Source organism: Palaemon carinicauda, chromosome 43 (genome assembly GCF_036898095.1).
Source record: "Palaemon carinicauda isolate YSFRI2023 chromosome 43, ASM3689809v2, whole genome shotgun sequence".
NCBI classification, from domain to species: Eukaryota; Metazoa; Arthropoda; class Malacostraca; order Decapoda; family Palaemonidae; genus Palaemon; species Palaemon carinicauda.
In genome coordinates this window covers 2,015,867-2,030,017 of record NC_090767.1, presented here as the reverse complement: position 1 = coordinate 2,030,017, position 14,151 = coordinate 2,015,867, and the positions used below count along the sequence as shown (strand labels likewise).

The 14,151-nt window shown below is 36.8% G+C and overlaps 1 protein-coding gene across 2 annotated transcripts in view; it reads left to right on the top strand.

The window, feature by feature from the left end:
* Positions 1-11,931, top strand: part of LOC137633588 (uncharacterized) — a 100,717-nt gene extending 88,786 nt beyond the window's left edge. Inside the window, exons 3-7 of one of the 2 annotated variants that reach the window (XM_068365858.1) lie at positions 4,536-6,953; positions 7,460-7,602; positions 8,403-8,562; positions 9,168-9,377; positions 11,747-11,931. In XM_068365858.1, coding sequence (XP_068221959.1) covers positions 4,536-6,953; positions 7,460-7,602; positions 8,403-8,562; positions 9,168-9,377; position 11,747 — 2,932 coding nt within the window. In that variant the 3' untranslated portion in view covers positions 11,748-11,931. Of the gene's footprint in view, positions 1-4,535; positions 6,954-7,459; positions 7,603-8,402; positions 8,563-9,167; positions 9,378-10,158; positions 10,335-11,746 lie in introns of those variants that run through there. The other variant, XM_068365857.1, reaches the window with a different exon arrangement.
* Positions 11,932-14,151: the final 2,220 nt, after the last annotated feature.

Below are 14,151 nucleotides of genomic sequence, written 5' to 3'. Positions count from 1 at the left end.
GCATCATTCTCATCAAACCAATCCTGCCGTTTCTTGGTGGTGTAGCCTAGTGTTTCCACGGCGGCACAGGCCATGGCGTTTCTGAGGGTGGTCCAGTGGTGCTCAACAGTGGCCTGACCCACGGGGTCTGCGAGGTGTTGTTCGCAGGCCTCCTTGTTGTTCTGTGCCACCTGTGGGTTGCGGAGCTTACTACAATCAAAGCGTTGGTGTGGTACGCTGTTAGGTGCCCTTCTGGGTGGTCGTAGGGTCGTCACGGAGAGTCGGGAGATGAGGAGTCTGTGGTCCGTCCAGCAGTCGTCCGCTCTGGGCATGGATCGGGTGATGCGGACGTCTCCTCGGTCTCTGGTTCTGGTCAGGACGTAGTCCAGGGTGTGCCAGTGTTTAGACCGTGGGTGTCTCTATGTAGTCTTTTGTCGTTTTGGTAACTGGAAGATGGTGTTAGTTACCACAAGTTAGTGTTCTGCACACAGACCCAGTAGGAGTTGGCCATTGGCGTTGCAATTTCCAATGCCATGGCGGCCGATGATTCCCTCCCACAGGCGATAGTCTTTGCCTACTCGGGCATTAAAGTCGCCAAGCACAACGAGCTTGTCATTGGCGGGCACTGCCTGGATGGTGCGGTTGAGCTGGGTGTAGAAGGCAGCTTTGTCATCATCGGTTGAGGTCATAGTCGGGGCGTAGACAGAGATCAGGGTTAGATGTCTGTCCCGCGTGATGGGGATGTGGACAGTCATCAGGCGCTCACTGATGGCCTTGGGAGCGAGGTTGTGCTGCTGCACTAGCTGGGAACGGATGGCGAAGCCGAAACCGTGGATGCGAGGCTCCTCTAAGGCTTTGCCTTTCCAGAAGATAGTGTAGCCTGTTCCAGCTTCCCTGATGTTGCCCTCTTCGGGTAGCCTGGTCTCGCTAAGAGCCGCCACATCAACATTGAAGCGGGCTAGCTCCTTGCCGACGAGGACTGTACGTCGTTCCGGGCGGTTGGTGTTCGTCACGTCTTGGAGGGTGTGGATGTTCCACACACCTAAGGTTAATATTTTTTTCTTGTTGTTCCGACCGCATTAGTGGGATGTCCGCCAGCCGCGGTGAGCTGACCAGACGGGTTTGCCGTGTCCGATGTTTACCCCACCTTTTCTAGGGGCCTCCCCATGTGGGGTGAGCTGCGGTGTCCGCAATAGGCCAGCCCAGTCACGGGTCCAGCTGCCGAACTCTGGTGTCACGGCACCGTCACCAGAGAGCGACTGAATCTTAAACTCGCCGCCTGATTGCAGTCGTGGGCTAAGGGCTTCTATCCAGGCCTGCCCCCTTCACCCACGGTGCTGTCGCCTCAGGACTTGGTGGTGATGATGATGATGATGATGGTGAGAAAGAGATGAAGAAGGGTGGAGGAAACGACAGAATGCCAGTAGCTGGGTATATTGTTTTGGGTGGTCGTGGCTTTGCAACGGCCACGCACACACACTTGGCCCACACCGTTTTCACCGCGGCTCAAGACATATGAGACAGGCAGCTTCTCCGATGTTGGTTGCATCAGGCTGCCGGGTTCTTGTTATGTCAAGGCCCGCCTTGTTGCCTACCAGACAGGCATTGCTCTCTTCCGCCGGCGCTGGGAAGCTCCGCCGTTGGGGTCTTGTTTGGTTTGATTTTGGAATTTTCCTTCTCCTAGCCTTTGCCTATCTTAAATAAAGGAGAAGGCCTATAGGGTTCCAGTCTCGATCTGGTCTCTCAGAACTGGCCTTAGCGGTATGGTTGAGCCTTCCAGGGAGGATAAACTACCCCACCGCCATTGCCCAGACCATCAGCATCAGCATCACCATCAGCATCTACATAGAGGAAAATCTCTATATGTTTAAAATATTAACAAGTACAAATTGGGAAAATAGATTAAAAAATTTCCAGTGATAGATAGCCAAGTTTTAGAAAAGGAAGAGCATTTCTAATACTTTTGAGACTAAACAGTGAAGACAAAGGCAAGGGGGGCAGTAAAATAAAAGGTTTAAAGGCGCCACAAGAATGGCAAAGGCAAGAGACAAGACCAAGTCCTATAGCACGACCATATCTACCCACTATCTGTGCTGAATCCCCTCTCCACCCAAGATAGGACTAGGGAAGGCAAGGCCAATGAATGTTGATGACTTAACAGATAAACCTATAGGCTCCCACAAACACCCCATTACTAACTCACGGACAGTGAAATTGTAAACATTAGTGAAAACTTTTTCAAATCTGGAGTCAGGAACATTATCCACTTGTTCACAGAGTAGATTTGAAACAAATGTATAGACTGCTATATTCAACTAAGATGTATGAGAATTGAGAAGGAAAATGGAGGAAATTGGACATGTGACTTCAGGATGTAACTGAAGTGAAATCATATTACGAAAGTGAAATCTGAGAGAAGAAAAGTTAAGAGAAGAGGAACAGTTGTTAAGAAGAGCATTAGACTGTGCATAAGGGAAGTGATAGAATGCAAAGACCTATAAAATGGTAAAAGATATTATAGAAAAAAATTAAAACATACATAAACCTATATATATATATATATATATATATATATATATATATATATATATACATATGATAAATTTTGCACATTTAGACGTGTTTTTCATATTCAAATAAGCCATATATATTTTTGATACATTAATGTCTGGATTCTCTTAACGACCTCGGGATCAGAGCCCCAGGCGAAATCACACAAAGACAAGAGCTTGGCTCCGGCCGGGAATCGAACCCTGGTCGGCAAGCTTGTATAGACAGTGACTAAGCCACTTGGCCACGAAGAAAGATAAAAGTCAATGATAATTCTTCTGTACTTATACCTGTCGAATTCAGGTATTTTGTACTTAGAATTGAAATCAACCCATCTTCACCATCGTAGCTAATTGGTAGTTTGTTACTTGGCATTCAATTAATGATAAATTTCGCACATTTAGACGTGTTTTTCATATTCAAATAAGCCATATATATTTTTGATACATTAATGTCTGGATTCTCTTAACGACCTCGGGATCAGAGCCCCAGGCGAAATCACACAAAGACAAGAGCTTGGGTCCGGCCGGGAATCGAACCCTGGTCGGCAAGCTTGTATAGACAGTGACTAAGCCACTTGGCCACGAAGAAAGATAAAAGTCAATGACAATTCTTCTGTACTTATACCTGTCGAATTCGGGTATTTTGTACTTAGAATTGAAATCAACCCATCTTCACCATCGTAGCTAATTGGTAGTTTGTTACTTGGCATTCAATTAATGATAAATATTGCACATTTAGACGTGTTTTTCATATTCAAAGAAGCCATATATATTTTTGATACATTAATGTCTGGATTCTCTTAACGACCTCGGGATCAGAGCCAAGTGAGTGTTGTATTTTTATACAAGATGCAAATTTTTCACGTTATCTTCCAACTGGCATAACTTCCATAGCGAAATCCAATTACTCATGAAATATGTCAATAACTTTTTAAATGATAAATTTCAGCCAAATCAACTTGTACCGAACGTGCCTAAATTATTAATATATGCCTTTATACCTTCAATTCATTCTAACGCATTTAAGGTGCAAATACAAAAAGTCATTCATAAAACTTTTCCGGCTGTGAACCTTAAGTTGATAGAAAAAAATCCTAAAACTCTGGGTTCTTTGTTCTCCCACAAAGATAAACTTAAGAATTTGATGCGGTCTTTGGTGGTATATTGCTTTACTTGCCCGAAATGTTAGATCGGGAAATACGTGGGAGCCACCAAAAGATTGCTCAAAGTCAGAATCGATTCTCATCTCGGAGTCAGTCACCGAACGGGATGTACTTTGAAAACGAAAGAATTTTCCAACATACGAGAACATTGTAATAAATGTAAAACATCATTTTCATATAAGGATTTTTGCATTGTCACCCAAGCGCCCAATGACAATCAAACCGCTTGTGCCACCATTAAATGGTCAGACTTCTTCCACAGTTCTATATATTGCATAGTTGACGTCCTCCTTTCTAGACCAGACAACATCACTCAGTTCTTATTTCCTTAGAGATAGGTACTAACTTACGCATTCTTCACTTTTTAACTTTATATATTTTTCTTTTTTTTAGTTTATTTTTTAGATAGTTATAATTAACTTTTATGTTGTTCCATTTGTATTAATATTAATACTGAGTCTTTTTTTCTTTGTATATTTTGTATATTTTAGAGCCCTGATGATGAGACCCAAAGTCTCGAAAATTTGGAAAATACGTGTATGATGCTAGGATGGCTTTTCTCCATCCTATTCATATTAAATCTAAGGCGTTCCAGATCCCCCAACCTTCCTGTGTATATATATATATATATATATATATATATATATATATATATATATATATATATATATATATATATATATATATATATATATAGTGCCAATTGTGAGTGATTTTTCTTGTGGAAAGGTTCTTTAATTTTATTTTATTTATGAATATCAATATTTTCTTATATTTCTTTTCATTGTAGTCACCTGGAAGTGTTTTTTATTTTGTCAATTCAATTTTCTCTTTTGTACAGAGACACCGTTCCTCCTTCGATCCAAATCGATGAGTTTGACGAGTCAAGCGTAAGATTGTGGAAGATTTTCAGGGTAGCCATTCAGCCTCTTTATTTCATGATCCTTCGCTGGGTGAATCCCAAGTGGAACCCAGCAAGTAACTTCAAAGACTACCTCGAAAGCCAGGGGGTCAACATCAATGAAGTCAAGAGGAATCTTTCAAAGGATCAATGGGATAAGTTCATGAATCCTTCATCCCACAATACATGGGACATATCTATGATTCATGTGCTTCTTTTTTTTTCTATATGTTTAGCTGGAAAAAATGACGAGAAGTGGCACAAACAAAATGGTTCCGACCCAGAAATGTCTTTGGCCGTCTTGAAGGATAAGAGGAATGAAACAGCCCACAATCCGAGAATTGACAGAGGATGGTGTAGTCTCATAATAAATGAATTATATGAACTTACAATAAAAATTCAAGGGACCTTAAAACTTGTTGTGCTCGGGCATGTAGTAAACCCTGAGGATAAAGAAGACATCGAAAGAGAAATGGACAGAGTTTTTGATGATACCCGGCAGAAGATAGAAGAGATAGGAAAAGGAGGTATAGGAGCCGAGGTCTTTGATGAATATCAAAGGGAAATTGACTTCACCAAAAAGAAGAAGTTATTGGAAAAAGAAGGCTTCCCTTGTTTGAAGAACATTCTTGAAAAATTGAAAAGCATTAATCCTCTCAACCTGATAACAGGAACCTCTTCTAACCCCAACATACCAGTAGAGAAGATTTACACAGAAATGAAGCTAGAAGGGAAAAGTGGCCCCTGTAGTGTTCCTATAGAGGAGATACTGAATCACGTACCTCATTATGATCACAGTCGACTCTTACTGATCAAGGGAATGGCAGGTATGGGGAAAACCACACTGGTCAAGAAGATCAATTCTGACTGGCTCAGTAAGAAGGACGACATCAAAGGCCTTAATGACTATGACATACTTTTGCATGTACAATGCAGGGATTCCATTGAATCTTTTAAAGACTTGTTAGTGGCGTTTTTTGGAGACGTTCACCAGAAATTCCAAGGTAATGAAATTATTGATGTGTGTTTGGCTTACAAATGTCTATTCATCATAGATGGGTACGATGAATTAAACGATAAATCGTCAAAATTATTCCAAGATATTTTGACATTGAAGAAATCCCGCAAACTTAGTGTTATTGTGACAACCAGACCTGAATTTGAGGAGAGATTCAACAATCAGGTGAAATCTGATTACACAACTGTCTCTACAATTAGTCTTGAGGGAATTCCAAAGGAGAAGAGAGAAGAGTTTGTATGCAAGTATTATGCAGTATTGGGGTCAGGCAATTCTCCTTTGCAATCATTAGAGGAATTGTTGCAGTATCTGAGGAAAACAAAACACACTATGCATGAGGTGTGGGGACTACCCTTAAATCTCGCTCTTTTAACAGTTCTGTGGTTGATTAAACCAGAGGTTATAAGCAACATCACCACTGAAGCTGAGCTCTACTGGCAATTTCACCTTTTGTCTCTATCAAAATTGAAGGAGCGTTTGGCGAAAAACCCGCTCACAGCTCACTTACCACCAACATTTATAAAGATTAACTTAATGAAATCTATTGAGAAACTATGTGGTGAATCATTCAAAGCATTGCAAAATGATGAAATCAATATTCCAGAATCCACCATCAATAATTTGTCTGCCTTTTGTCATAGTTTGGGAATGCCAGCCGAAGAGCTAACTGGCGCCTTCCTGAAGAAAGTGACCACTTCCCAAGGCTCCTTTCATTACAGTTTCCCGCATAAAGGGATTATGGAATTCATGGCAGCTCTGTTTTTCCCTATGAAATTGACAAACCAATGCTGGGACCAATCAGTAAACACAGCCACAGTTAAAAAGATCTTTGAAATGCTTCTTGGAGGGAGTCTCCCTGAAAACCTTCACAAATATCAAAATATGCTGATACAGATGATCAGCCTATTCCATGTGGGTGACGGGGACGAGATGAAGGTGTCAGAAGATGTCAAGATTGAGGCACTGGAACTCCTAGTAAGGTCAGGAGTGGATGACAGAGACTCCGTGCTAAGAGTCTTGAAGAATATCAAATGTGATCATTCTTCTTCAAGATGGATAGCACAGAGGTTCAAGTTGTTTGATAGGTACACCATTATTGAAGATCATACAATTGATGCGTACATTGCCCTCCTTAGAGCCTCAGATGCTCCTTTCCCAACCAGAGAGAAAATTGGAATTGCAATAGACCTCTATGACACTGATGGGTTAGTTGAACTACAAAGGCAACTTTGCCGGCATCTCATCAACCCATCACGGATAGAACTAAATAACCATTTCAAAGGAGATTCAGAGCCGATCGTAGAAGAGAGAGAGTCAATCAAGAATCTAGTCACTAATGAGTAAGTTATTATTATTTGACAGTTATTTTGAATATTACAAGATACATATAATAATCAAATATCTTTATGACAATACACTGGTACATGATCATACATACAAACATATGCACATGCACACATATATAGGCCTACTGGTTAGAGAGAGAGAGAGAGAGAGAGAGAGAGAGAGAGAGAGAGAGAGAGAGAGAGAGAGAGAGAGAGAACTCATAAACTTTAGTATAACAATCAACTTGAGTCTTGTAAACAATATATTTTATATTGTCAGTATCATCATTATCATCATTGTCACAATTTGTCTCATAATAAGTCGGCTAAACATCAAAAAGCCCCGCTTTTAATTTGTCATTTTTCTTTAATATTTATTTCCTTATTCTACGAAATTATTCTTTTGAACTTTTTGTTTTCATCATCATCATCTTCATCATCATCATCATCAACTTGATAATAAAATTCCCAATCAAATCCAATAACTATTTCTTTCTTTTCTTTTCTTCTCTTTGGAACAGTTGTAAGGGATACAAAGGCATCTGGGACCCAACGTTCCAAATCCCTCCAAATATTAGGAACCTTCAAGTGAGGCCTCTAGACCAACCCAGTCTCGACGCCTTCTGTCGATCTTTGGAAAAGACAAAAGAGATTGAAGATTTAGGTAAGAATTCTCTGTTTCTTTCATCTAAGTGACGTTATAATACCTCGCCTCCTTTCGTACATCCTTGTTATCGTTGTTATCATTATCAATATCACTGTTAACAGCATTATCATCATCATTATTACTGTATAGATGTAGAACATTATATTCAGAGGTTTCAATCAAGTTTTATTTTTACAAAAAGGAAAATATTGTTTTCATCTTATTTGAATTTGATATAAAAGTTTTCAATGTTACCTTTTAATTTCTTTCTTTCCATATATTGAAAGGAAATGTCTCATTTCTATGGCGTTGATCTCACTAATAATGATAGAAATGAATCATAGTCATCATGATTGTAGTGAATAGGAAACTGATATCGGCACCAGTCATAGTCAAACGCGGTTCCTCCCGACTCCGCCTCCTTCATTCGCTTATTGGTTCTCTACAAGGATGTGGGCGGAGTTATCCTAACGGGAGAACCAATCAGCAAAAAGGATTTAAAACCGTTTCTTTTACTAAATAAAGCTGAGTTGTTATTGGCTGAGGTGATTTAGATAGCGCGTAATGTGAGGGTTTCATGAGGAAACTGATGACATACCTTATGCCAGCCGCTACAATGCTCACGTGCACAGACACACGCACATTGACTCCCGCACGCACACGCACACGCACACGCACACGCACACGCACACGCACACACACACACACACACACATTAACGTAACCTCAGAAAGACACTGGCAGACATATTGCTCTACTGTGTTTAGTTCTTCATCTTCATCTTCTTTTTCTTCTTCTTTTTCTTCTTTCTCTTTCAGGTATTGTCTTCAGTGTCAACGACATCAGCAGCGTCAGTCGCCCCATCCCTTTCTTGGAGAAGGATCCAGATGTCGATGTCTTTGTCAGCGACGTCAAGGAAGAAGACATCGAGAAGGTTGGGGACATCCTTCGGACATTGCAACCACAGGATGCAAGGAGGTGAGGATAAATCATTCCTTAAGAGAGAGAGAGAGAGTGTGTACTATCATTATATATATATATATATATATATATATATATATATATATATATATATATATATATATATATATATATATGTGTGTGTGTGTGTGTGTGTGTGTGTTTGTATGTGTGTCTCTATATGTGTGTGTTTGCTTGTGACAGGGTACTCTCAATAGGCCTACATATATCCATATCTATTTTTGGAAAGAACATAGGTCTATTTTCTTTGAGCATTAAGTAAACTGATCATAAAATATATAAATTAACATCAATAATGAAAAATGTAATAAAAAGTATCATTGATTTAAGTATTTACTTTTATTCAAAATTTACATGATATTTTGGGTCATGAAATATAAGTATATATAAACAGTTACAATGCTATGTTTGTCCACTCGCATGTGTGTGCGTGTGTGTGTGTGCGTGTTTGTGCCTGAATGCACTTGTCCATCTTAACAAAACAAGATAACAATAAAAGCATAAAATAATGAATAAATCTGGGTGACATCATTTCCTTTTTTCTTCTTTTCATTTCCTTTCATTTCATCCGATTTTCTCCCTTTCCTTTTTCTTCCCAACAGATCCTTCTCGGCAATCCTGTTTCCTCTGTGTTCCCCGAGGAGGACGAGGAGCCCTGAGGTCTTCCTCAGACTCCTCGCCTCCTTGAGGGGAGTCAGGGTGAGACACAAAATCTGGTTCCCAGAAGATGAACAACCACATGACGAAGCCTTACGTAGAGAGATGGATCTTAAGGCAAAGGAATCCACCGGATGTGAAGATGGTGTTTTTTGGTGAGTTTGCTTCTTCTTTTTATACTTCTTCTTCTTCTTCTTCATAGGCATTATACGATCTCTCTCTCTCTCTCTCTCTCTCTCTCTCTCTCTCTCTCTCTCTCTCTCTCTCTCTCTCTCTCTTCCACTAAGGTTCCAAACATTTCGATTAGGATTTTGCTTTTTTATTGTTAGGTAATATTTTTAAGGATATATATATATATATATATATATATATATATATATATATATATATATATATATATATATATAGAGAGAGAGAGAGAGAGAGAGAGAGAGAGAGAGAGAGAGAGAGAGAGAGAGAGAGAGAGAGAGAGAGAGAGAGAGAGAGAGAGAGAGAGTTGATAGTATAGCAATTTCCATCTCATTATTATCTCCTGTTATCTCTAATTATTTCTGTTCATTATCATTTGATCAGAATCTTCAATCATGTGTTTTTGCACCCCAGTATTTCATGTTCCCTTCAATTATCTCCTCATTGCCTTCAACTCTCGTCATATTCATCTTCAGCCTTTCCTTTATAATCATTATCACATTTTTCTATAATGAATATAATAATCTTCGCCAATGTTTTCTTCATTAGCTTTGCGGTTTATTCATTGGATTTATCCAAAGTTTATTTCTTAATGGTGTTTTCTTTCTTCATTATTATTATTATTATTATTATTATTATTATTATTATTATTATTATTATTATTATTATTATCATTATTATTATTATTATTATTATTATTATTATTATTATTATTATTATTATTTTGTTTATTTCTTTATTTGACAGGTTTGTATATATGCCTTTTTCTTGAAGAAGAAAAATAGAAGAAATGGAGGACAAAAAGGAACAAAAAGAAGTTCTTCAAACAAGTGTCAAAGCTTCCAAAATATAATTCATATTTGTTGCAATAGATATCCTTGATTCAGGTTTGACTACATTTTTTTCCTAATGGTTAGCATATATATATATATATATATATATATATATATATATATATATATATATATATATATATATATATATATATATATATAGATCACATCCAGATTATAAATGTCATTTCAATATATATATATATATATATATATATATATGTATAGATATATAAATATATAAATTTCCAGGGAATGTTTAATATTTTTTCATGAAAACCTTTTGTTTTTGGGAAATTTATTTAATTGTTAATTTCAATTGTTACGTTTATAATGATTAGATTATAAAATTAACTCTCTGATTATATATATATATATATATATATATATATATATATATTTATATATATATATATATATATATATATATATATATATATATATATACTTATACATATATATATATATATATATATATATATATATATATATATATATATATATATATATATATGTGTGTGTGTGTGTGTGTGTGTGTGTTTGTGTGTGGTTGATATATTTGTCTCAGAAAACTACTTGACAATAACAGATGTTAGTAAAAGTTCAACGTCTTTTCATGAAAACCTATTTTTTGGAAACTTTTATTTTTATGTTTATTTTTATATTCATTTTCCTGTTTGCTCTATTCGCTTACATCTATTTTCAGAACTTTGCTTTTGTTTAATCTTAATAATGCAACAATTTTTTTTTTCCAAGTGATAAAGTACTTCATGACTTGTATCATGACATATTTTTAGCAAAATGCAGCAAGACTTGAATGTACTAAGATTCATTTTAATAATTGTCTAACATCTATTCATGACAATCAAGTCTTGCTGATGATAGTAGAGGTGATGGTACGTAATAAATAACATTGGAAATCATCAGAAATATATCTGTGAATGAAAGAAATGTTGTTTTTATCACCTTTAAAATTTTATTTTTCAATATAAGCCTATATTGATGATGTCATTTGAAATGTCCTCAATCTTCCCTCAAAGCTCTGGCCAGAATCTGTTCAAAAGAGTTCAAGTCTGTAAAGCATAAGCTCTTCAGCAAGAACTCTCTCTCTCTCTCTCTCTCTCTCTCTCTCTCTCTCTCTCTCTCTCTCTCTGGAGGTAAATGAAGACAACATTCCTACCTAAGTCCTTCAAAGGACTCAAATCATGCAACAAAAAAGTAAAGAGAAAAAGTGATCTTAAAACTTTTCAGACAGGTGAGTTCTTTGTGAAATCTCTTGTTCTGTGTTTGATCAGTTTGAACATCAAAGTAAACTTATCAGAAAGTATAATTTTTTCTTTGGATGTACATGTTAAAATGGACCAGTTAGTCAGTTTAGTTTTGCAATTATGGATCAAAGTAAAGGATTATCACACTAAGCTTTTTATTGCAGAGATTTGATCTCTTGTGAAACGCTTAAACTTTGTGATGGCCTCATATATTGATGCTATTTCCTATTGCAGATCAGATGAACTGATAGAACAGAAGACTGACTGACTGACTGGCTGGCTGACTGATACAGTTCTTCATTGGACCCAAGAGAAGCTGACATGTTAGGCCAGCGTCCGTCAGACCCATGAAGTAAAATTCTTATCAGAAAATGAAGGAAGGAAGAACTGAAGCTGACATTAGAGAAGAGAATAATAAGATGAGGTAGGATTTTCAAGGTAAGGTAATGAATTGTATGAAATGTGTATGATAAGGAGTTACTTCTTTTAATCAACTGAATGAAAGGAGTAAGATTTTTAGTTATTGATCTAAATGAAAGGAATAGAAAGAGTAATGTTTTGAGTTACTATTTTGATAAATTGAATGAAAAGAGTAACATTAATATTCATTTTTTTTATTCATGTTGAATATACATTTCCAAAAAATAATCTACACGATTAGACTTATTTTCGAAAATTTTTATTTTATTTTATTTTATTTTATTTATTTATTTTTCTTTTACACAAAACAATATAAATTAGGACTCTGTAAAATGTAATGATTTCCTCTATACCAGCGTGAAGCAAGCAAAGGTAAAATAGGTCAAGTGTGTCTCTTCTTCTCATGCAGACAGAAAGACGGAAGGAATAGGAGGGATGAACACAAGAGTGATTATCAGCAAATATCAGCAATAATTGTAGCTTGAGGTTTTTTTTTTCTCTCTGCTGTCTTCAATTGTTTATTTTTCATAAATAGAAGTAAACATTGTTTTTGGTGTTTAAGGCAATATACTATTATTTTTACATAATAATTGTAAAAGGCACCTATTTATAATGGTTTAAGGCATTGCATTTATTTCACCAATTCATCATTGACCATTATGTAAGAGGCATTTGACAATTCTGTTTTCCAAAATAACTATTTTTGTATGTTTATTGTAGGTTTGTAAGGAAATGATTAAGTGACGAGCTTCTCTTTGGAATTTCCTCCCTCTCCTCTAATGGTGCTTTCACCAGCCCTTTGGTGAGAGGTCATTTGAATATGTCTCTGCACTCATTGAGTCCTTCCTCGCAAAGACCTGAGCTAGATTGTCAGAGGCCCGGATCGACAAGGGAAGCTCCAAACGAGGTCTGTTGGAACAGGGTGCCCCACATACTCTATGTATGGCAGCTCTAGTCACCTCAGGTCTTTATTTTGGAAGTTGGGCACTTTGCATCCACCCAGCATCTGAGTACAGAGTTTCTCTTAAGGAATTCTCGGACCTTATCCCCATTCCAGAACCACAATCTGACATCAGGAAGCAGCACCAAGACAGGTCTTCAAAGCTTATCTCGGATTGATGGCGGTAATTAGCAGACTCAGTCATTCCTTGACTTAGACCTTCTTTAGAGTAATCTTCTTCCTCTTCTTTGTATAGACACTCTTTCCTACAACTCCTTTATTTTACTAATATTTTTTTATCAGACAATTTGGTCAATTCAAAATTATATTCATCACAAGTATATCATTTTCCATGAACTTATATCATGCATTTAATAATATATAATACTGAATAGATCTAAGCTGCTACTACGTATTCTTATTAATTTAGCTGATCCATTTTGTTTTGCAATAAAATATCAGAGTGAAGATATATCACAACATAGCACTTAAACTTTGTAATGCACTCGTATGTTGATATTATTTGCTTTTTACAGATAAGATGAACTGGTAAAACTGAACATTGACTGACTGCCTGATTGACTAATTGACTGACTGACTGACTGACAGACATACTGATTGACTGCCTCGTGCAAAGGGATATTGACCACTGTCATCTGTAGGACTCAAGAGAAGCTGATATGTTAGAGCAGCGTCAGTCAGACCCATTTAGTCAGCCTCTGGTGAGAGGAAAAGTAACACAGAACCGAGACGAACTTTGGAGAAGAGACAAAAAAGATGAGGTGAGATTTTAAGGAGTAACAAATTTTGGAGTTACTACTCTCAATGAATTGAAGGAAAAAAAAATTAAATCTGAGTTTGTTGTTCCTAATGAATTAAATGCAAAGAGTAAAATTACTCTCCTGTCGATAACTTTTGCAAAAGTTTTCTATATTGTCATTTTATTGATACTATCATTATTTATGATAAATATATATTTCTTTGATAATTTACTATATCAGACTTATATTAGAACATTTTTAAGATTCCAGTACTGTCTTATATTTAATTTGATATTAATTTTTCCTCTTCCTTTTAGTGGGAAGTAAAACTTCATTTTATTAGCAGAAACAAACAAAGGTGAAAGAGATTGGATGTCTCTCTTCGGCAGCACAGACAGACAGAGACACAGAAAGACATATAAGCACAAAGGAACAGACAAGTAATGTTGAACAAGTATTCTACTCCTTTTTTTCTCCAAAAGGTCTTCAAATAATTTCTTATTGAAGTCTTTTATCTG